We start from the raw sequence: 25,063 nt of genomic DNA, 5'->3' as shown, positions 1-25,063 counted from the left end.
TTGGTTCTAACCATGCAGGGGAAATAAAGTGCCTGGTTCAGAGAGGGTACTTACTCACCCACACACTGAATGGTAATGGTAGCCATCATTATTGCTTCCTTTGTGATTCCTCCAGGCCTAAAGGGGATGAAAGTGAGCCCCAAGGGGGAGCAGGTTGGTGATCTTGGCTCTCAAGTACCTTCAGTTGTGTTGACTGAATCTGTATCAGGGACTGTTGTGGTGACATGAGATTTCTGTATTAGAGCTCACAAAATAGCTAATAAAGGAAGGCAGAGGTCGTCAAGGGCAGGGCAGAGCAGGGCAGAGCAGAGCCACTAAATAGGTCCTATGAAGCCCCCAGGTGGCTTTTCTGTGGGCATGTGAGGTCTCCTTAAAGGTCTAAGGGGAAGAGGAAGAGGTCTCCATCAAGAACCATAACAGGAAAGTGGATGATGTGACAGAGAAGAGGGTCTACGGCTTAAGGAACTTACTGGAATGTATGGGGTTTTCAAAGGGAAAACTTGTGTTTTCATGGAGGCCTCAGTGGGAGACATTATCTCTACGTTTGTACTTCTAGGTGCGAGGACTCTATACGAGAGGAATCGATGAAGGTTTCTTCAGATGAGCCTGCGGGTGTCAATGGGATGAAAGTCTTTTCAGGGGGTTGTAGGTGTTAGTTTCTATGGGAGAACAGTGGGAGTGGAGGTTTTTAGAGGCCTGCACCCGGAAGGCACCCTGCACCGAGCTCTGGGAGTACACCCAGCGGATGCGCGGTTCCCGCCCCTCCACTGCCCTCAGGGGCCCCGCCTCCCGCGAGTGGACTACACTTCCCGGCAGCCCCCGCGGGCGGCGGCGGCGCGGGCGGGAGGGGGCGGCACTGTGTGAGGCTGAGGGGGGCGGTGCGCACCGGGCACGCGCGCCGGTGACCAAGGCGTTCGCCCGGCTGAAGCGAGTACATTAACCCCTGGAGGCGGCGGCGGCGAGGGAGCGAGCCTCGGGCGGGCGGGCCCAGCCTGAGGGAAGGGAGGAAGGGGCGGGGAGAGCGCCAGAGGGAGGCCGGTCGGCCGCGGGCGGGCGGGCAGCGCAGCGCCGAGCGGGGCCCGCGGGCCCATGAGGAGGCCCGGGGACCATGGGCTCCAGGATCAAGTGAGTGCGGCCGGGCCGGGCGGAGCCGGGCCGGGCGAGGGGCGGCGAGGCCGGGCAAGGGCCGCAGGCCTCGGGCCGCGCAGGGGACTTGTTGCCGGGACCCCAGGGGCGCCCCGCGTGCCAGCGTCACGCGGGGAGGGGGACTGTTGCCATGACGATCCAGGGAGGCGCGGGGGCGGGGTGCGCGCGGTGTGGAAGGGGGCCTGTGGTCAGGTGTCCCCTCCTCACCTGAGGGCGGGAACAGCTGAGATCACAAGGCCGCCCCCTCCCCGGGGGTTACAGAAAGCCTCTGAAAACAGTCACACTGTTGGGGGGAGGGAGAGAAATCTCCGGAAGCAACTACCCAAATGGGTGTGTTTGGGGCGCCCCTGAGAGTCAGGCAGGTCCTGAGGTGGCAGCCTGGCTGCTTAAAGGCCTGCGGCCCCCACAGAAGTCGCGTGAGGTTTTTCAGAGGGAGGGGCCCTTCAGAGACTTCTGGTCTGGATGGCCTGGGGAGGAAGACCCTTTTCTCTCCTATTTCCCCCTCTTACCTGTGAAAGTCTCCCCACAGCCAGGGCCAAAGGCTGTGAAGGAAGATAACTCTGTGTTGTAACTGAGCACCTGATCTTGATAATCGTTGGGAAGGTTTTGTAATTCAATCTGGCAAATTCCCTCACTTATTCATTCATCTTGAGTCCCTGGTGGAGGGTTAGTTTTCCTGGGAAATTGTTGATACATCTAACTTCAGGACTCATTGAAACATTGTTGCCCTCCTTCTAGACCTAGAAGTTGACTTTGTAAAGTGCAACTTTTATGGAGCCCCATTTGGGTGTGTTGCTTTGGACTCTATCTCCCCTCCCAGCCAGGTCCTCTTTTGGCCTCTCCCTTCCTCAGTTCCAGAACATGAGATGCCTTATCTCTAATCACTAACAAATGTTTCTCTGTGAGGAAAAGAATTGTGTAAGGGCACTTAAAAACAAAGTTAACAGCATCGGTTTGTTTGGGTTTTTTTTAACAAACAGATTTCATAGGACACTTTAAACCCGCTTAAAACAAAGTCTGAAGAATGTGTTTATTTCAGCATTTTGAGAATTATGTTAGGGAAGTTTGAAAGGGGAAGGACCTGATGGGTGAAATCCAATAATTATTCAAGTATTGTATCTCTTTTCCAGTTGATGTCCAGGCAGTGTGACCTTTGCCCAGCCTTGTAGTCCCCTGACCAGCTGAAGCCTCCATTCACAAAATGTGTCTAACAGGCTGCAGCAGCCCTGAGACTAGGAAAATTTGCTTAGGATAATGAAAATAGAAGAGTTGGATGAGCACACTGTTAATTCTTGATTTTTATGGAAGTGAAGGGAAAAAGTTAGAAGCATGCTCCAAATAAGAGTTTAAGAAGGTTGGGAGGTAAAAAGACGTAGTTTGTGAAGCATTGGGATTAAAGAGGCACTCGAAGTTTAGCTCCTGCTTCCAAGTAAGAGTTGTAAACTTGGATTTCAATAGCACTTAGAAACACTTTATAAAAGCCACCTTAGAGTCGCAGACTATACTTGTGAGGATGCTTACTCTTCCTGTTAGAAGTTCAGAGACTTACTAGATGTGGGGCAAGTCACTGTCAGAATCAGCATGACAATCCAGCAAGTGGAAGTTCAGATGACTAGGCATCAGGCCCCTGTCTCGTTCTTCAATGTTGCAGGTTTCTCAAGTGTGTTTTGTGGAACCTGTCCTGTTTATCTGAGCACTTGGGCAAGAGAACTTATACTAACGCATGAAATTCTATTACATGGAAAGTTAGTGTAAAGAATAGCCTTCTTGATCTTGAAACTAGACTGCTCAGTGATGAGAACTTAGACGTGGGAAATATGTTACTTTTTCTTGTGGTGAGGCTGAAAGAGAATATGAACAGAGAAGTTATGAAAAGTAGTTGTGATTTATGGTGACTGTCAGCTGTGTGACTTCTGCCTGCAGGTAGGAATGGGGATGGACAGGTGGCAAGGAAACCATCTACTTAAGTGTCACCCTAGTTTTTGGAGGAGACAGCTTTGGTTACTGCTGACAGCCTGTTCTATCTTGACAAAGAACAGACTCAGCTCAAGGTGTTCACCTGGCTGAAGTGACATCTAAGTGCGTGGGCTCCACTGTGTAGGAGGGTCTTGGGGCTGGAGAAGAGCCCTGTGGGGCCCTCTGAGCAGGAGGGCACTATGGTCGCCTGTGTTTTCTCTCTTTAACTCTGATATTGTGTGGCCCAGTCAGGCTAACCTGGAATCAGATTTGGATTCTGATTCCAGCTCTTTTGTCTACTGACTATGAAACTTTGTACAAAATACCTCTTTCACGCTCAGTTGTCCTGAGGGTAAAATGGGGAAGACTATATGCTGCAGGGTCATTATGAGCAATAAACAGTATCAGCATGACTGCCAGGCCCATATTAAAGACTCAGTAATTGTTAGGTTTCTTTTATACCATCTCTGTCAAAAGACTTAAGAAAACTGCTGTATTTTATAGCAGAAATGTCAGAGAACTGTGCATTTTAGGTCATGGAGAAGAAGGTTTTTTGATGATCCAGGAATTCGACTGTGAACATGCAGAGCAGGACTCAACATTCACTCATTAAAAGTTGATTAAAAACCATATTCTGTGTGATTGTGAAGCTAGTGTCTGTTATACAATCAGTAGTAAAGCAGGTGTGTTGCTAGGCACAGGAGTTCGGGTTTAGTGCTTGATCAGACTTTCCTTTCAAGCTTAGGCTTGTTAAGCACCATCTCAGTTGTTAGGCACGGTGGTAATGCTTTATGTGAGCCATTTCATCAAATCCCCACAACTGTCCAATGATGTAGATAGTATTAGCTACATTTTTCAGATGAGAATGGGGCTTATAGGCCTTAGATCAGATATTGTCCCCAGAAGGCCTGCCCTGATGGCAGCTCTCTGCCCCCACCCCTCCTCAGCTTAGGCCAGGTGCCCCTCATCTGTGCATCCCCTCCCCAGCCTAGACCAATTGTCCATCTGTTTCTGTGGCCCCCTGTGTTTATCACTGTCGTAGCACTAAATCTAGTTCCTCGTGTGTCTCCTACACTACGCCTGACATAAACTTCTTGAGAGCAGGGACTGTCTTACTTGTCTTTGAGTTTCCTGTGTCAAACCCAGTGCCTGACATACAAAGTTGTTTAGGAGAAGTGTATGGAATGTGTTTAAGAAATATGTTGGGTTCTGAATTAAGATCCTAACTAAAGGCTCTGACTTGAATGTACATAGGCTTAAAAAAATAACAGTTTGCTACTTGAACTCTTGAGGAGGAAGAGTGTTTATGCTTTATAAGTTTTTAAGTCAAATTGCCCCGGTCTGGGCAGCAGTTCCTTACTTTTTCTGAAAAGTGTTTAGTTCGTGTTCATTTTAATAAAGGAATCTTGTCTCAGACAAGATGTCTACTTGACAAAGGAAAGAAAAGGTCACCAGTATGCAGGTAGCTCTCTGGAAAGCTCCTCAACCTTAAACCTGAGCAGACATTTATTTGTCTAGAGAGATAAAAGGAGCAGTGGTAACTGGCAATCTTCGACAGGTATGTTTAAATCTTATTTAGTGTCTGAGTGATCCCAGTGGACTGGAATGTGGTTAATATGAAGCAATTTAACAGATAGTGCAGACGCACAGCAGGAAACTGTGGCAGCTTAATATTGCTTGTGGTGACATCTTAGAAATTGTTTCCAGGCACCAAGGGCAGGAAGTGGATTGTAAGTGATGGAAGGAAGTATTCTGAGTGAGTTTGAAGAAACCTGACATTTATGGACTTGGAGAAAAGCATACTCAAACAATTGAAGGCATAGGGACAGGACAGGGCAGCTGATTTGGCCTTGAGGTGGTGTTTATTCTGTATTAGTCTGTATACCTGTCTTCTGTCCCTGTCAGACCATGACCTCTTTGAGATTGGTGACCAAGAAATTTATTCATTTATTCATTCACTCACTTACTGTAGAACTAAGAGGAGTGTCAAGCACATATTAAGCACTCAATAAATATTAGTCATTGTTGTTATTACCGTAATTGGTGATAGTACTATATTATTTGCCTGGTAGTATGCTGAATATTAGGGACACAGAAAGGAAAAGATTTTTCTTTGCTTTAAGACTCTCCAAAGTAGTAGTGAGACAGAAATGTAAAACAAAACCAGATCCCTCCAGGCCCGCTCCCAACCAAAAACCCAAGTGTCAGAAAATAAGATCATTTCTGTGGTGGAGATGCAGCCTGTGATGAATAGGTGAGTAAGTGAAGGAGAGATGTCTCTCAAGGAGGGCATCCAAGGAAGGAAGGAATGCTTTGTCAAGGAGATGGTGTTTTAGTTGAGACAGGAGAGATGAGTAAGGGTGTGAAAGGGGTATGAGTGCTGGCAGAAGGAGTAGAGGCTGTGGTGACGGCCGTGGTGATGATGGCAGTGACAGCGGTGGTGGTGGCAGCAGTGGTAATATCCCAATAGGGGGAGCAGTGTGTGTGAAGACAAGATGTATTAGGGAAACAAAAATATTAATTATCACTTAATAGGCACTTAAATGCCAGTAATTGTTGGACATTGGGAGTTAATGGTGAATGATATTTATTCCTCCCAAGTTTATCCATGTTATAGCATGTATGAGTATTTCATTACTTTTTATTGTTGAATAATATTTCATTGCATGGATAAATTACATTTTATTCATCTATTCATCAGTTGTTAGATATTTGGATTGTTTCCATTTTTTCACTGTTACGAATAATGTTGCTATGAACATTTTGTGTGGACATATGTTTTCATTTCTCTTGGGCGTATACCTAGGAGTGGAATTGCTGGATCATATGGTAATTCTGTTTAAGGAACTGTTTAAACTGTTTTCCAAAGCAATTGGACCACTTTGTGTAAAGTATCTCATTGTGGTTATGATTTGGCCCACGTGAATTTTGTTGAAAACGAAAGAGAGTAGACAGAGAGAGGTTTCTCAGAAGTGTGTGAAAATGGAACTGAAAGAAAAGTGAGATTTGGGAGGAGGGATTCTTAAGGAAGAACAGTGGAAGTCATGGGTTGGAAGTGGGGATAAACCCAGCTCATTGTTTTCTGGTATAGAGAAGCAGCTTTGGCTTTTTTAAGATTGCTCTGCTCCAGACTTTTTTTAGACAGCTCGTTAACAGATCCCATTACCAAATGTACCACAGGCTTGCTTCTTTTCAAGGCTTGTTGTGTAGCACAACTGCCATATCTTCCTTCCGTGGGATAAGACTAGGAGTTGAAATGTGACTTCCTCTCCAGAGCCCTCTGATGCCTCTTTCCTCTCTCCACCACAGGGTTCCCCTCCTACTCTCCACAGGAGACAGTACAAAGACTTAGGGTGGTCGAACAGAAGTCTTGCTAGAGACTGAGCTCCCCATTATGTACCCAGAATCAGTCTCTTGAATTTTCATGACTTTTCTGGAAAATGTATTGGTGCAACTCCATCATTCTATTCTGAGCCAGTACAGTCAACTTGGAGGGGTTTGCACAACAGATAGGAAGGTTGAAATAGGGAAGGTAAAATCTGGAGTTTGCTGTAGGAAAATATGTTTCTATTCAGGCTGTTAATTCTGTGTGTAAGTTCCTGGCTAGAATTCTCCTTGTGGGTTGCAAAGGTTCATGCTTTTACCTGGCCCTAGGGGGAACCAATCTCTGGATTCATAACATCCTTTTTGCTTAAAAGGATTTTGTTGGGAAATGGAAAGATAAACAAGGAAGAAAAATAAAGCAAAGAAAACAAAGTTGGTCTCCTACTTTTATTAGAATCCATACCCATTCTATCCAAATATTTTGGACTTGAAAAGGAGCCAGATAAAGGAAGTAACAAAATATATGTTCAAAAATATATAAGTTCCTATAGAAAAGATAGGTTATATACCAAGAGTTCATTTGTGATTTGGTTATGGCATTTAGGATGTATTTTTCTCTTAGAGATACTGTTATGTCTATAAATCAGTAGCTGTCAAGCATAAGGACTTTCCAGGCGAAGGGAACTGTGTGTAAAAGACATACGGAGATAACAGGTATAGCTGAAATACAGGCTGTGTGGATAAAGATTATAGGCGATGAAGTTGAAAAAGTAGGTTTGTGCCACTGGGACCTGATGCCATGGAAGGATTGAGTTGGGAATGTAATATGATCAGGTTTGGGTTTTCAGGGAAGATTACTCTGGCGGCAGTAGTTTAGAACAGTGACATCTCTGGCTTGTGTAACATGACCCACTGGGGTGTGAAAAGAGTATGTTAGAACCTGTATTTTTATATTAATCTTCAAAATTTTTGTTTTTGTGTTTTCTAATAATAGTATAGTAAGACATTCTTGTAGTTTATAATAAATATACATATATTAGATGTATGTCCACATCTTTTACTGATAGGGAGGAATGCATGAAAAAAAAAACTGGAGACCACTGATTTGTGGAACTCTTATAGTTTACTGCAGAAGATCGAGGCCCAAAGTGAGAGTTTGGTTGTTGAAAGAAAATGGACAACTTTGAGAGAGATTTTAGGTAGAATTGACAAGACTTGGTGACAAATTACACGTACAGGCGAGAGAAGAATCAAAGATGACTTGCCAAGGTTAGCAATGTTATATTATAAATGAGTGTTTGGAAGGTGAGGACTGGTTATATAAAGTGTTTGCTTTTCTGAGGGAAAGTGAAAAGTTATAATTGGGAGAAGGCATTTTAGTCTGTGGTGAGAAAGGAAGAAATCTTTAAGGGCTCCGTAGTGAATGTGTATGCTTTGTTAGATGAGTAAGACTTAAAGTGGGCTGGGCCAAGCTACTGAGGGGAAATCTATCCATATTAGACTTAGAGAAGAAAACAATAAACTTTTGAACTCACTTAAGCCACAGGAAAGGTTTCAAGGATGCTGCATTGATCTCGCCTAGGCTGTGTGAATAAATAGGAGGAAGGAAACCAATCTAGAGAAAGATGCTGTTTGACTCCAAGCAAACAGTTCTTGTACTCCAGGGTGTGAAAGGAGCAAGGGGATGTGGGCCTCAGACATACTTGGGGTGAGTCCCCAGAACCACACACAAACCCCATCTGAGTTCTAAGTTTCTGAGCCTCAGTTTTTTAATTTGTAAAAGGAAGCTGATAAATTCACCTCTAGGGTTGTTGTGAGGATAAAAAGCAATCTTATGTCTAGCTCTCAGCAGAGAAATGACTGTTTAGTAAATGGCAGCTATCATTAATATTGTTTGCAGTGGATGGGACACACTTGTCTGAACAATCTGGAGTTAAAAAGTCAAAAGAAAGCAAATGTCCCTTTTTATAGTTTTTTTTTTTTTTAAGACAAAGTATTTGCTTTCTCTGTATGAGTGTGTTAGCATTATGTGTTGTATATTTTACTGAATTTGTTTCAAGGACTGCGATCCTGGTGTATGCAAAGCACTATTCGTCTTACTGGTTGGGAGGAAAGAGCTTAAAGTCTACTAAGAGAGATAAGATGAACATGCAAATAACAAATGATAACAGCATTTAAGAATATTTTATGCCTTCTCTCACAAGTAATTGAAAATTTTATTCAGTTTTATAACAGATTTACACCATTTATAGTTATCTGTTTAGCTGGTATCCCTGTTCACTTCTAGTCTTTTTAACATAACTTTTCACTTCTTTTTTCTGGGTGCTTAAAATTATTATTTTAAACTTTTATTTTGGAAAATTTTAAACATCTATAAAAGTAGAGAGAAGAGTATAATGAGCCCCCAAATGCCCATCACTCAGTGTCAGCACTCGTTAATTTACTGTTTTCTTAGTTCTATTTATAGACAACTGACCATAACTCTCTCCTCCACCCTCTAGTCCTAGATTATTCTGAAGCAAATCCCAGACGTCATACCTTATTCCTCAATATTTCCATATGTATCTCTAAAAGATAGACATTCTTTTTAAAAAACATAACAACAATGACATCACACCTAAAAAATTTCTTTATATTATCAAATATCCACTCTGTGTTCTGAATGTCAGAGTTTTCTAGTTACATTTTTTTTTTTTAAACAATTGATTTGTTTGAATTAAGTAAGGTCATACATTGCTACTGGTTGGTATATATCTCATAAATCTTTTTTTCCCCTTGCAATTTATTTATTGAAGAAGTAGGTTATTTGTTCTATATAATTTCCCTTACATCCTATTTAGTATGTTCTATCCCCTTTGTTTCATACAAATTGATAGTTAGATTTAGTGGTTTGATTAGATTCAAGCTTATTTTCTTGGCAAGAATACTTAAAAGGTGGTGATTAAGTACTTCCATCAGGAGTCACATTGTGTCTGGTTATCCCTTTCCGATCCATTAATTTATTAGAGATTATAAAATGGTAGTAGGTTGTTTCTATCATTTCTCCTTGATATTACCTAGAATATTTCTATAAAGAAAAACTTCTGCATTATTTGGTTACCCTGAGGTATAGTTCACATAGGAAAGGCAGAATAAATATTTCAGTTTATTTGTTTTTCAAACTGAGTTAGTTTCCTAGCATCTCCCAAGGTGACTGATTTTCTCTTTTTGAGAATCACTTTAAACACATAGATATAAACCTGTTTGCTATATTTCAGTCTACCTTAGTTGTCCTCGTTGGTGTTAATGTGTCCTGTCTTTGTCTAATGGGAGTATCTTCAAGTTCTAGAGGCCTTTTGACAGGATCCCAGTAGTTTTTAATAGCTCCCTTGCCTTTTGGTATGGTAGGTTGTTCCAGGCTCAACTTATATGTTTCCTGCTTCAGACCTGGATTCTGCTGTTTCTCTAAGGAATCTTACTTCATTTTGGTGGAAAATGATGTTAGAAATTACAGTCTGGGTTTTAGAACTTTTTTTTTTGCTACTAGGTCAGTCATTATTTCAAGGCTTCTTCAGGGTTCATAACTAGGATTGTGTGTGTGTGTGTGTGTGTGTGTGTGTGTGTGTGTGTGTGTGTGTATTTTTAAGGTAAACTACATCATATGTTCATACTGATATTTCCAATTCAAGACTGCCTCCTCCCTGAGTTTCTAAATCCCTTTTTTTCTCCCGTGCTTTATTTGCTTTACTGTGTCCTTAATTTTTCCCAAACTTGGCATCATACTTGGCATCATACTGCAGTTTTATCAAGGCTCTTTTTTTTTTTCCCCTCCTTTTTCCTGATGGTTTCTTCCTACCTTCCTGTTCTGATCTGTATAAAGTCAGCTGTATTATTATAATCCTGGAATGTCCCTTCACCACTTCCCTATTTCATTCTGTCTTGGCCCTTGTGTTATTTTAATTTGTTTATTAGAGGACATATTCAAGTTCTCATAGAAGCAACTATTTGCAGAAAGGGTGCCTTTGAGTTCTTGCATATCTTTTCATGTCTGAAAAATGTTTACTTCCACTTGATCAATAGTTTGTAGTTTGTATGGTCATAGAGTTTTAGGTTGGAAAAAATTTCCCACAGAGCTTTGAAGGTATTTTCCTACTGTCTTTTAGCTGGCTTCCTCTGACACTGCTCTGGTAGGGTACGTGGTCTTCAAGTTGCCGGATTGAGGTATATGTCTAGGTTCCCTGCTTAGTCTTTGTTAGTACACAGAGTGAGGAATTTCCCTTTACTGGAAGGTGAGGTTAGGAGTTCTGGTTCCCAGGAGGCCTTCACTGGTACCTCCCTGGTGGAGTGCAGTGGTGCCTCGCTGCTGCTTCCATGGCCTCAATTACTGCCATAGGAGAGTGGAAGTCGAGGCTCTCTACAGTCTCCGTGGCAACCACGTTGAGGGGGTCCTTGTTACTGTGCAGTGGGGGTGATGAAAGCCCCAGCTCCCTACTTGGCTTTCTGTAACACTAAGCTGGTGGAGGACGGGTAGATGGGATACGTCATTACGCCTGGTGAAGGTAGAAATCTAGTAGGTTCTTCCCCTGCTCATCCTTTGCTAACTTGAGTGAGGGTGAGACCACACAGGTTTTTGTGTGGTGTTTGGCTATGTTGTTTGGCTGGTGTCTGGTGGTTATTTTCTAAAAGTTTTCTGACTTACTAGGCTACCTCTTTTCTGATCCTTTGGCTAGAGAGAGAGCACACTTTTGTTGGAGCTTTTTTTAGTCTGCATCAGTTTATGTTTCTGGGTTGCCAGTTGCTATAGTCATGAATGGATATTCAGTTTTATCAAACACTTTTTCTGCATCAATTGAGATGATCGTATGATCGTATTATTCCCCTCACTTCATTAGTGAATTACATTTATTTTCAAATGTTTAACTTTGCATTCCTGGGACTTGGTCTTGATATCCTTTTTATACCTGTTACTGGATTCAGTTTACTAATATTTTATTTTTTTGTTTACATCTATATTCATAAGAGATTTTAGCTATAATTTTCTTTTTTGTAATGTTCTTACATTACAGATTTTGGTATCAAGGTTATGCTGGTCTTGTAAGAAAGAGGACTATAGTAAAAAACTATTATAGAAGTAGTATGATTTTTAGTGTAAAAAGAAGTCATCAGTGGTTACTGATTTTTGGATGAGCAACAGAAGTCTCTGCATTGAATTTAGGAGAGTTGAGTATTGCTCATAAGTTACGGGAATAGGAAAATGCTTATCTGTGTCTCACTATAATATGAGGGAATAGGTAATTCTTCCCTTACCCCCTCCACACTCACTCAGTCCCCTTCTCAGTTATATACACAAATTTGTTTTACTTTTTTGGCTGAATAATTCAGTATCAAGTTATGGTCATCATGATGTGTTATCTGTTAGAATTTTGGCATATATCTCCTAAGAGCAAATATATTCTTTGATATAACCATAATACTTTTACCACCATAAAGAGATTTCACATTCATACGATGATATTACCTAATGTAAAATATGTATTTAAATTTTCCCAGTTGTTCCAATAATGTCCTTTGCAAGTGGTTGTTTCTGAGCCTCAGTCCAGTTGGGTATCATTGCATTTAGCTGTCATGTCTCTAGTTTCCTTTCATCTAGAACAGTTCCCCTGCCCGCCCTACTCCCCCCCCCTTTTTTTTGTCTCTGACATTGACTTTTTAAAGAATCCTGACTATTGTTTTGTATAATGTCGTACATTTAGGATTTGTCTCATCCTTGCTTAATGATTAAGTTCATATTTAAACATTTGACAAGAATACCACATACCGTAGGTAATGTGTCTAATACCATGCATTTTTATTTTCCTTAGAAGTCACCTTTTATTGTTCCATTCTTTTTTTTAAAGGCTCTTCTTTATTGTCTTTTTATCTTCTCTCCCTTGTAGCTTTCTGTTCCTGTTTTGTTGTCATATTTCTGTTCTATTTAGGGATGCTTGTTTCCTGAAATTTATTTCTTAATCTTTTTCAGAGGTGTATTTGTCTTCCAAGAGATGATGTTCCCTTTCCCCCATTTGCAATATTTTTATCAGGTTCTTTAATTTCTATATGCCCTTGAGTGAAATGGGCTCTATCTAGATTTGCTGTTTGCCACAGGTGGGATGAATGGGGTACAGTGGGCACTGTTCTTTATGTCCATGGGTGACAGTGAGATCCCCTTCTTAGATCTGTAGCTGAAGAACTTATTCATGTTCATTGTCCCCAATTGAATTCCTAGTGACTAGCAGGTATTTGCACTACTGAGGTAGAATTTTATTCCCTCACTGCCTAATAGTCTCATATTTTCAACTAATGACATGCAAAAGAACTAAAATTCCCACAGTGTATTCTGTTAGAGTTATTTTTATCTCTCTTTTCACTATACTTTTTGCGTATAATTATTATAACCAATATAACTAATTTAAAAAGTAAGTCAAGAGATTAGGTAGCTCCCCCTACCTGTTAAAGTGTGTGTGTGTGTGTATGTGCGTGTGTGTGTGTGTGTGTGTGTGTGTGTGTGTATGTGTATGTATGACCTATGACCGTAACAACCAGGATTGAAGGGCAAAGTAGCTGAAGGCGGGAAGACAGATTAACCTGTTATAATAGAGGGGAGGTAATGAGGGCAGATACTTGGATATTTTCCTCTTATTTTGCATCACATTTGCGTTTATTTTCAATAGTCCAAGTTTCAAAGAGAGTTGTTAAGGAGTAGTATCGGGATTAGAAGGTCTTCACAGGCAGATGGATGATGACTCTAAAGTTTGTAGCCTGGGTGACTTGGAGAAAAAGGTGGCAAAGCTACCATTAAAAATAAGGAAATTGAGTAAAATGATTATAAATCAATAAAAAATGTTATTAAAAAAATAAGGAAATTGAGGTTTTTCTGGGGAAACAAATCATTGGTTTGATTTGGGTTATACTGAGTGAGGTTACTATCCATGGGGAGCTCTTCAAGGCATGACCTAAAGCTCATAAGAAAGGTGGGAGCTAAAGATACAGTTCACAGGAGTCAGTTACAGAGTGATGACTACTGAGAACGAAAGAAATTTCACTACTGAGAACAAAAGAAATTTCATGAATCCTGAGTAGGCGATTAGAAAATAGGGGAGATGGTAAGATCCGTAAGATATTGGGGCATCTCACATCCTAAATCCAGACATAAAGTCTTGTTGATTCACACACTTGTCTCCATCTCCACTGCAGTCCTCTTGGTCCAGGCCACCATCCTCTCTTACCTTAATGGCTATGATTACTCCTGACTAGATTTTTTTCTACTACTCTTGCCTGTCTCCAGTCCAATCAGTATCCAGAGTAAGCCTTCCAAAGGGCAAATCTGGTCATGTCAGTTCACTGCTTAAAGTCCTTCAGTTGCTTCCCATTTTTACAGATTAAAATCCACACCCTTAACATAGCTTAAAAGGTCCTTTGGGATCTTGACTCTGCCTATTAATTCAAAAATAATGACTAAAATTAATTGAACTCTTTAGAATATTAGTACTTATTCTCAGTACTTTCATTTGTTATCTCATTACATCTTCACACTTAGTCTTTGAATTTATCTTCATTAACAACCTGTTAGAGAAGTTTCTTCTGTGATCCCCATTTTACAGATGAGAAAGATACAAAGAGATTTTCATTTGCCCAAGGTGACAGACCCAATAAGTGGGAAGCTAATAACTTTGCATGCAGGCAGTGTATTATTTATTTGTCACCATAATCCTATGAGGTAAGAATTGTTAATTACTTCCTTTTACAAATGAAGTCACTAAAGTCAGAGATGTTGTTTGCCCTGGGCACAAAGGTTGTGAATGGTGGAGCTGTGGGATTGGAGCCAGATCTCTATGACTCTGAAAATCCTCTCTCCTCCATTCTTGTCTGACCCTAGCCTCATCCATAGCATTCCTCACCTCCTGCCTGTAAGCACACATGCACCTACTGTGGGTTAACTTTTAATCATTCTTCAGATTTTAGGTCAAATAAGCTTTGGAGAAACCTTTTCTCAGCATCCCCTTTACCCTTCCGGCTGCACTTGGAGGAACTTTGACCATCAGTCCTGGCTGTTACTTTTCTTTGTCTTTCCTGTAGTCTGGAATTTCATGAAGTCAAGTGCCATGGGAGTCTTGCTCATTATTACACCTTGAGTGACTTGCACAATATATGGCATACAGTAGGCACTCAGGTAAGATATATTGAGTAATTAAATGAATGTTTAACTCAGTGTAGAAATTTGCTGTTGACTGGGCTTCATTCTTAAAACAGTATAATCAGTAGCCTTTTTGTATGTTCAGCTCCTAACTTATGTTTGTGATGGTTCCAAATAACTGAAAATCCCCAAATCATATGGCTTTGACAGATCCCCTTTAGGATTATAACTTTTTATATTTGTGTTTGTTTTTCTTAGGCTAATGTTATGCTTTATCCTCAAAGTAAATACTGATAATCAGCAGAGAAAGACAATTCAGAATGTGCTGGTTTAACTGGAGGATGCAGCCTGGGGTGTCTTACTTGCTGACTAAAATATAAACTCAGTCATTCTAACAGTGATCATTGAAAGTTGTTTCTCCTCTGTCTATAAACTGGTTATTCTCTTTGGTGCCCAAGGATAGGCAGTCATAGCCTAGAATTAAGGAGGAAGAAATTTATAGAGTGTTCTGATGGCCCACCTCTTAATCTTTTCTCAGGCAAATTGGTCTGACCTTTCCCATCTTGGTCTGACATCCTCATAGGAAAAGTTTCATACGGCATAGGAAAGAACAATTTAGCAGGAATAGGAGTTGCACATTATTAGTTCAGTGATGCTCAAACATGTTCAGGTGATGGAGCACCTAAAAATCACGGTATTCTGTGGAATACTCTGAAATATTTATATATTAAATTTCAAACTACACTTTTCCCCCCTAAATCAGATACTATTTTATATTCATATATCTTAAATAGAAGGAGAAAAGCAAGTGAGAGAGGTTTAAGAAAAATTAATAGTAGAAAAGCTTAACATTATATTACCTTATTTTTTCATGCAAATTGGGAAAAGGCCATTTTTGGCACCTTAGTCTCTATTTCTCAAACCGCCAGTGTTTCAGGTAACATAGTTGGAGAACTATTAAATTAATTGAATATGGGGAGAGAGGAGAAGCTAAAGTGAAAGGTGATAATATTAAGGTTTCCAAGTTGGGATTATCAATATACCATTGACAGAAACTGGTGTGTCAGGAGGGAGAACTGGCATTGAGGTCAAGAAGGATGAATTTGCTTGAGTATAAACTAATGATAGGCTGAGGAGAAATACGTAGTAGGCAGTCAGAAGCAAGGCTTAGGGCCTGTCACAGAGTAAGGCCCTCAATAATGTTGGATGCTACTGTTACCAGAAAGAGAGGATAGAGATTTGGAAATCACTGGCATGGATGAGAAAGCTGAAGCTATGAGAGTTGTTTTCACACAGAATATAGCAAAGCAAGTTTCAAAGTTTGAACCTAGGGGGAAAGAAGAGACATAGGTAAGCAATACAGAATGCTGTTGGGATGTCAGTGGAAATGGGAATCCAGCAAAGATGATTTGGCTTAATGGTAGGTTATATATGTCTTTTGAGAAGGTAGTCTCATTTTGGTGTTGCATTTATTTATTCATCCAAGGTGGAAATCTAGACGTTATCTTGACCCCTCCCATATCACCTGTCCTTCAAATCTGTTGATAAAGTGCTGTCAAGTTTACCTTCTTGAGTCAGACACAAAAAGCAAACTAAAAGAATAATTGATAAATTGGACTTTATCAAATTTAAAATATTTTACTTATCAAAAGACACTTCCAGGAAATGAAAAGACGCCACAGACGTCTTAAAAACTCACATTTGACCAATTCTTTCTATTTCTACTGCTGCTTTCATATGAAACATAGCCAACAAATACACTTATATATATAAACTCAGCATATAAACTCTTACAGTTCATTAAGACAGAAAATCCAATAGAGAAAAATGAGCAAAAGATTTGAACATTTTATCAAGGAAGATATATAGATGGCAAATAAACATATGAAAAGATGCTTAGCATCACTAATCATTAGGAAAATGTAAATTAAAACTATATTGAAAAAGCCCCAACACACCCAATAGAATGGCTAAAATTAAAAAGACTGACACTATTAAGTGTTGATGAAGATGTGGAACATCTAGGACTCTCATATATTGCTGATGGACTCAGGCAAGCCTGAAGTTTAGAATCAACTTTATGGTGTTATTTTTCTGAGCTTCCCTCTCTCTACTATTTCTCCAATTCCCTAGAGCTCCCTTTTTGTTCTACTTGCCAGAAAGCTGGGGCTTTATTTACCCTGTGCTCTTCCCATGACTGCATCTATAGTCTGGACCTTGTAGGGGGAGAACTAAGAGGATTAATTGCATTAATTGGACTTCTTGAATGTGTGAGTGTATATCTGTTGTCAGTTCTGGAAAATTTTCAGCTGCTTTTGGACCCAGAACTAAGTGAAGGTGGAAACCCAGAGAGGTAAATAGAGTATTAAAACCAGCTTTCTAAAACATGTTATTGGTTGTACCCTATTTTCTTCTCTTCTTCTGGAATTTGACTAGTTTTATATTATACCTTCTGTATCTATCTTCTGTGTCTTTTGCTTTTTTTCCCTCAATGTTTTCTCTCTTTTTGAACATTATTCTGTATAATTTCTGTAAGTTCACTAATTCTCTGTGGTTGTATCTTCTGCTCCTCAGCAATCCATTGTGTTATTCTCTATTATTTTGAGAAATATTTTGTTCTTTTAAAATTTTGCTTGATCTATGCCATAGTTTCTTACTCTTTATTCATTTTCAATCTTTTTTTTATTTCTTTAAGCTTATTAAACACTTAATTCTGTATCCATACTCTGATTTCAATATCTGACATCTTTGAAAGTCTCATTCTGCCATCTTTTATTTCTGAAGTTCTTATTTATGGGCTTTGTTTCCCTGAAGGTTTTCTGATTTTTGCCCATGATCTCATAATTCCTGGAACTTTTTGTGAAAAATTTTTTGAGGCCAAGTTTGAAGTAAAATTTTCTAGAGAAGATTATTTAATTCTTTTGCTAGTGTCCTGTGGCCACTTTTAGTTTGTGACCATTTCAACTTAAATTCCTCTGTTGAGATTTTTTTGACCATTCAGTAGCAATCCCTTGTGAGGGCCAACTTGTTGAACTTGCAGGAAGATTTTCCTTTCTTTCTCAATGTCTCAAGTTTTGGAACTAGTGGTTTTCATTATAGTTCCTGAACATGTGTTGGATGGGTTTCTATCTTGATCACCTTTATAGTCTCAGTTTAAATTATGAGGGAGGAGTGTCTTTTACACTTTCCACTTTAGGTTGAACCTTAGTTTTGTCTTGCATTCCTTGAGCCCCATTAGATTGGGAGAATAAATCTTGCATTGGGCTATGTAAATGCCTTCAAGGTGAAAGCTAGTTTTTGTGTTTTGGTTGACTAGTGGGTTTCAATCTTCAGTTCTTTGTCTGAATCTTTACTATTTTCTTGGGAGCTCATCAGTATGTTTGAGAAAATGAAAAAAAAATCCATTATTTTTAATTGTTTTTAATGGAGAATCAGAAAGGTACTTAGCTTGTTATATTGCCAGAAATGGAATTTACAGCTGCAATTTTTACAAGTTTTAATCAGGTTGATATAGTTGTTATCCTTCAAACTTTACATGAACATTTATACCTCTGTGCTTTGTGCAGGCTGTTCCCTCTGCTTAAAATCCCTCTCTCCTCCCCAAATAGGTAAATCCTGTTGGTCCTGCAATTTTCACTTAAAGTTCTACCTCGTCTATAATACTTCTCCTGAATGCTCTAGCTCGGTAGTTCCCAAATGTTTGGGCTATTTGTCCCTATAAAAAATTTTAAACAAGTTTTGTGGAAGTACCTAAAACTAATCATCTCCTCTCACCATTATTTTCAAAAAGAAATTACATTTGTAGTCAAGAAAGCAGAAGGAACATGATGTCAGATTAGGGACAGTTTTAAAAATTGAATTAAATAACTTTTCTGTGGAGAATATACTGCACTGTCCCTTTTTCCCTCTCATTTTGCTACTGACTGGAAAGAGCCTGACTGCAGATTGTCCACAGATAATCCAACCCACAGCCTTAGCCCAGAATGAGGTCTTCAACTTGCAAACCCACAGCATTTTGTTTTATCATTTATGTGGCATCTAGTCATGTATTTCCTCATGGCAGCCCATGTTTGACTGTTTACTTTGATATTTTATTATGTTTTGTCTCCTTGACTAGATGTAAGCTCCTTAAGAGCCATTATATGTATGTATTTAGATTACTCCTAAATATGTGTTGAATGAGTTAAATGTAGATACCTCAGGTGATAGTTGAAACCTAGAAATATTTATAGAGCACATGTTTGAGTATATCACAGCTCTGAATGTTGTTTATTTCCTGGGGAAAAAGAAATGTTAGTATGAATCATGAGTCTCTTACTCATCTCTCTTCCCCTCCTCAGGGAAATTCATTCAGTTAACAAACTTAGTGCTTGTTAAGAGCCAGGCCTTCTGTTAGGACACTGAGAATGAAGAAGTGAAACAAGGTTCCCAGTCTAGTGGACAATATGTACATGTAAGTAGAAAGTATAGACTACCACCTGGGAAGCCTTATAATAGAGCTTTGAAACAAGTCTTGTGACAATGTAGAGAAAGCAGCTGAGTTTTGTCAGGGAGTCAGAGGAGTCTCCAGTGAGAAGGAGGCATTCTCATTCGTTCATTCAGCAGGTATCTTAAATGCCAACTACTTGCCAAGCACTATTCTAGAAGCATCTTGAATGAATTGGACATTGGAGATAGAGCACATTTAGGTAGGGAAATTGGGATCAAGGACATGTCCTTTGATGTAAGAACAGACCTGGGTTTGAGTTCATACTCTCAAAATGTTTGTCCTTGGGCAAGCGATTTAATTTCTCTAAGACTATTTTGTAAAGTTCACAAATATTCCCTACCTCACAGTATTGTCATGTGGATAAAATGAAGTGTGATGTATAAAGTGCTTTGCTCAGTGCCCAGGCCTTCTGAATAGCTCAATAAATGATAAATGTGCATACAAGTCATGGGGAGTGATTAAGGCCTGATGAGAAGCCCAATGTGACTGTAATTGTGTGTGTGTATGTGTGTGGGTTAAGGGGTGGTGGCAGATGAGGCCGAAGGGTCTAGCCAAGACTGAATTGCGGACAACCCTGCATGTCATGCTAATGAGTATCTTTTTATTCTTGAATGCATTTGGGAGCCTTGGGGATTTATATTATATTTTTGTCTTTATTTCTTAAATTGTGTCATTGCATACTGAACCGTAGCATAGTAGTTAGGAGCATGGATTTGACTGATACTGCCTGGTTTCTTGTTCCAGCTTCCTCATTTCCTACATGCCTGACCTCAGGCAGGTACTTTAACCTATATATACCTTAGGTTTTCACTGATAAACTGCGTAATAAACATACCTATCTTGTATGTTTGTTTGCATGTATACTCTTTGAGCAACTTTTGTTTTTAAAGATATGGAACTCTTTGAGGATATCTTACTTGAAATTTAGACCTGAAAACAGTAAAAGAAGTTCTGTGTTGTGAGTTTCTTTCTCTTTTCCCTTCCCTTTCGGGAAAGACTTTTCTGCCCTGCACTGTGAAAACCACTACCCTAGGGCAAGTAACCAGATGTCTTTCCCTTAAGTATTTGTTGAGTTGCTGTTCAGAGTAAAGAACTGTTATAAGTTGGGAACTTGGGAAACTATCATTTGTATTAAACTAAATCAGTATTTTGATATAGAAATCATAAACCTTCATATTAACTAAAATATGACTTTGTATTTTGCAAAAAAGATTTTGCAGATATTTTTGATTTAGAATGTTAGAGCTACAAGATGTGAGAACTGGAAGAGATCTTTCTCAGTGATCTGTTTATAGTTGGGGAAACTGGATCCTAGAGAGAGAACTCTTTAAAGCCATGTTATAGCCAGTCAACACATGCTCACGTTTTAAACCTACTAGTTAGTTCACTGTTATCTCTTATTTCTTGCTCAGAGTGGCACAGCCAGTTCATCACCAGAACAGGGCAAGCAGATAGTTTTCACCATTCTAGGACTCATGCTTCTTTCACCATTAAGAATAATGTTAATTATGGGTTTTTCATAGAGGTCCTTTATTAGTTTGAGGAAGATATCCATTGCTAGTTTTCTGATTTTTGTTAATCATGAATGTGTGTTGAATTTTATCAAATGCTTTTTCTGTATCAATTAATATAATTGTGATTTTTCTTCTTTCGCCTATTAATGTGGTATAGATTATATTGATTTTTCAATCTTGAGCCAGCCTTGCATCAAAGGAATAAACTTCCGTTGGTCATGGTGTACATTATTTAATTTCATTAGCTAATATTTTGTTAACGTCTTGTGTGTCTATCTTTGGGAAGGATATTGGTCTATAGTGTGTGTGTGTAGAATTTATCATTTTTTAAAAAATACTGTCTTTGTCTGGATTTGGTATTAGAATAGTACTGGCTCTGCGAAATTTGTTGGAAAGTGTTTCTTCCTCTCTTGTTTTCTGGAAGATACTGTATAGAATTGGTATTAATTTCTTAAATGTTTAGTAGAATTCTCCAGTGAAACCATCTACATCTATTGAAATGGTCATTTGACTTCAGTTCTTGGTATTACCATTTCTGATGTTCTTTATTCCTTAGTGTAGATTAATATTTCCATCTGGTATCATTTCTTTCTGCCTGAGAGACTTCAACATTTCTTGTAGTGCAGGTCTGCTGGTGATGAATTCTTTCAACATTTGTAATGTCTAAAAAAAATTTTGCTTTTGCTTTTGAAATATTCTCTGGGAATAGAATTCTACGTTGTCAGTTTTTTCTTTTAGTTGTTAAAAGATGTTGCTGTACTGTCTTCTCATTTGCCTTGTTTCTGACAGGAAGTCTGCTGTCATTCTATTCTTTGTTCCTTTGAATGTAGCATGTATTTTTTGTTCTGCTTTTAAGATTTTCTCTTTATTACTGATTTTGAGCAATTTGCTTATCATGTGTCTTAGATTTCTTCATATTTCTTATGCTTGGGGTTTGTTGAGCTTTTGGGGTTTGTGCAATTATAGTGTTCATCACATTTAGAAAGTTTTTGGACCATTTTTTCCAATATCTATTCTGTCCGTCCCCTCTTTGGGGATCCCAAATACTGATATATTTGGCTTCTTGAAGTTTTCCTACAGGTCATGATGCTCTGTTTTGTTTTGGTTTTGAGTTTTTTTTCCCCTCTGTGTTTCATCTTTGATAATTTCTCAAATATTGTCTTCACGTTCACTAGTCTTCTGCAGTGTTTGCTCTGCAGTTAATCCCATTTAGTGCATTTTTTCACCTCACACATTATGGTGTGTAGACATCATAATGTCTGCCAGACACTGTGTATTGTACCTTGTAAGGTGCTGGGTATTTTTGTACTCTTATAAATATTCTTGGGCTTCCTCAGGGCAGTAATCTGAGGCAGTCGTAGGCTCACCTCATTTGTTTTCCTTATCTCAAAGGATTGCTGTGCTATGTTGCCTGATGCTGTGAAAAGCATTGTTTTATATATTTTGTCAGTTAAGTTACTTCGAAAAGAGTTTGGTCCTTCTGGGTCTTGCTTTTAGGATTTGTTAGGTGGAACTGAAGCAGTACTTGGTCTGAGGATAATTAGTCCCCATTATTAGGGTAATACTCTACCATGTACTCTGTCCAATGCACTGTGAATCATAAGTGTTTTTTTTTGTTTGTTTGGTTTTTTTTTTTTTTTTTTTTTTTTAACCTTGACTAGTAGGAACAGGCATTGTTTCTGGCCCATTGTGAGTACCAGGTACTGCCATCTCTAATCTTTTTTGGTGATTTTTTTTCCAGCCACAAGTAATTTCCACATACACGTACTAATCAATACTTAAGGCTCTATACTCAAGGTGGGGCACTTTACAGATCTCTGGAGTTCTCTTTCTATGCAACTCTCTCTTCTCCAGTATTCTCTGCTGAGGAAAGGTAAATTCACTCTGTAATTCCTGAATCCCCTGGAACTTGGGTAATTAGCTCTCTGGGGTACCCAAAGGACTGCCCATGGAGTACTAAGGACCTTGAGCCCAGTGTTCTGAAGAGCTTTCCAGTTGCCCTTGGGTGTTATCATGGCAGCTAGACTGTTTTTTGAAGGGGGTGGAGGAGGAAAATAATTTGGCTATAGTAAGTTTCATTTAAAAACAAAAATTCAGGAATGTATAAAAAAGATTATACACCACAATAAAGTGGGATTTATCTGGGTTGTGCAAGGCTGGGGTTTGACATTTGAAAAATCAGTTAATGTAATCCATAACATCAACAGGTTATAGAAGAAAAATCACATGATCATATTGATACAGAAAAGGCATTTGACAAAATTCAACACCCATTTATGACAAAAACTTAGGAAAATGGAGAATAGAGGGGAACTTCTTCAACTTGATAAAGAATATCTTCAAAAAACCTATAGCTAACATCATACTTAATGGTGAGAAAATAGAGCTTTCTCATTAAGAACAAGAACAAGGCAAAGATTTCCCCTCTCATCATTCCTTTTCAACATTATGCTGGAAGTACTACCTAGTGCAATAAGACAAGAAAAGGAAATGAAGCATATATAGAATGGGAAGCAAGAAATAAGACTGTCTTTGTTTGAAGATGACATAATCACTTCTGTAAAAAAAAAAATTGGAAAGAATTTACCAAAAGAAAAAAAAAGCTTGGAATTAGTAAATGGCTATAGTAAAACTGTAGTATGCAAGGTTAAATATACAAAAGTTAATTGCTTTTCTATATACTAACAATGAACAGTGGAATTTGAAATTAAAAACATAATACCATTTACATTAGCAACTCCCAAAGTGAAATAGGTATTAATCTAACAAAATATATACAGGATCTCTATGAAGAATATTTCGAACCTCTGAATGAAATCAACTAAATAAACGAGAGACATTTCATGATCATGGATAGGAAGATTCAGTGTTGTCAGAAATGTCAGTTCTTCCCAACTTGACGTATGGATTCCGTGCAGTTGCAGTCAAAATACTAGCAAGTTATGTGAATATTGACAGTCTCATTTTAAACTTTATACAGAGAGTCAGAAGATTCAGAATAGCCAACACAATATTGAAGGAAAAGAACAAAATCCCAAAACTGACGTAAACTGACTTCAAGACTTATCATAAAGCTGTAGTAACCAACACAGGGTGGTATTGGTGAAAGAACAGACAAATGGAGCAATATAGAGCCCAGAAATAGACCCACAGAAATATAGTCAACTAATATTGCTGAAGAAGCAAAGGCAATATAATGGAACAGAAATGGCCTTTTCAACAAACAGTGCTGGAACAACTGGAAATCCACATGCAAACAACTGAATCTAGACACAGACCATTTTTATATCCCTCACAAAAATTAACTCAAAATGGATTATGACCTAAATGTAAAACACAAAACTATAAAACTCCTAGAAGACAACATAGGAAAAAACCTAGATGACCTTGGTATGATGATGACTTTTTAGCTACAACACCACAAACATGAACTCTGAAAGAAATAATTGATAAGCTGGACTTCATTGAAATTAAAAACTTCTGCCAATGACAATGTCAAGAGAATGAGAGAATAAGCTATAGATTGGAAGAAGTATTTACAAAAGATGCATTTGATAAAGGACTATTATCCAAAATATACAAAGAACTCTTAAAACTCAACAGTAAGAAAACAACCCAGTTTGAAAAATGGACCAATGACCTTAACAGACACCTCATCAAAGAATATACACAAATGGCAAATAATCATATGGAAAGATGCTCCACACTGTATGTCATCAGGTTGGTGCAAATTACAACAATGAAATACCACTGTATACCTATCGAAATGGCCAAAATCCAGAATGCTGACAACGCCAAATTCTGATGAGGATAAGGAGCAGTAGAAACTCTCCTTCATTGCTGGTAGGAATGCAAAATGGTACAGCCACTTTGGAGGACAGTTTGGTGGTTTCTTAACAAAACTAAATGTACTCCTCTTGCCATATGATCCAGCAGTCAGGCTCCTTGGCATTTACCCAAAGGAGTTGAAGACTTATGTCTGCACAGACATCTGCACATGGATGTTTACAGCAGTTTTAATCATAATTGTCAACACTTGGAAGGCCACCAAAATGTCCTTCAGTAGATGAATAGACTGTGGCACATCCAGGCAATGGAATATTATATAGCTCTGAAAGGAAATGAGCTGTCAAGCCATGAAAAATGTAGAAGATACTTAAATGTATATTTCTCAGTGAAAGAAGCTGATCTGAAAAGGTTATGTACTGTATGATTCCAGCTATGTGATATTCTGGAAAAGACAGAGATGGTAAAAAGATCAATGCTTGCCTGGGTTGTGAGTGGGAGGAGTCCATGGAGGGATGAAGAGATGGAGCATAGAGGATTTTTAGGGTAGTGAAAATACTCTGTATACCATAATGATGGCTATGTCATTGTACATTTGTCTAAACCCATAGAATACAACACCAAGAGTCAAGTGTAGTGAAAACAATGGACTTTGGGTGATAAAATGATGTATCAGTGTAGGTTCATCAACTGTAA

The 25,063-nt window shown here is 38.9% G+C and overlaps 1 protein-coding gene across 6 annotated transcripts in view; it reads left to right on the top strand.

The window, feature by feature from the left end:
* The first annotated feature begins 927 nt into the window (after positions 1–927).
* DENND1A (DENN domain containing 1A) overlaps positions 928–25,063 on the top strand; it is a 470,473-nt gene continuing 446,337 nt past the window's right edge. For 4 of the 6 annotated variants that reach the window (XM_074362199.1, XM_074362197.1, XM_074362198.1 and 1 more), the window contains exon 1: positions 975–1,125. In XM_074362199.1, coding sequence (XP_074218300.1) covers positions 1,109–1,125 — 17 coding nt within the window. In that variant the 5' untranslated portion in view covers positions 975–1,108. Of the gene's footprint in view, positions 1,126–14,520; positions 14,615–25,063 lie in introns of all 6 variants that reach the window. The other 2 variants (XM_074362196.1, XM_074362200.1) reach the window with 2 other exon arrangements.

Source organism: Camelus bactrianus, chromosome 4 (assembly GCF_048773025.1).
Source record: "Camelus bactrianus isolate YW-2024 breed Bactrian camel chromosome 4, ASM4877302v1, whole genome shotgun sequence".
Lineage (NCBI taxonomy): Eukaryota > Metazoa > Chordata > Mammalia > Artiodactyla > Camelidae > Camelus > Camelus bactrianus.
This window is presented reverse-complemented; position numbering and strand designations above follow the sequence as displayed.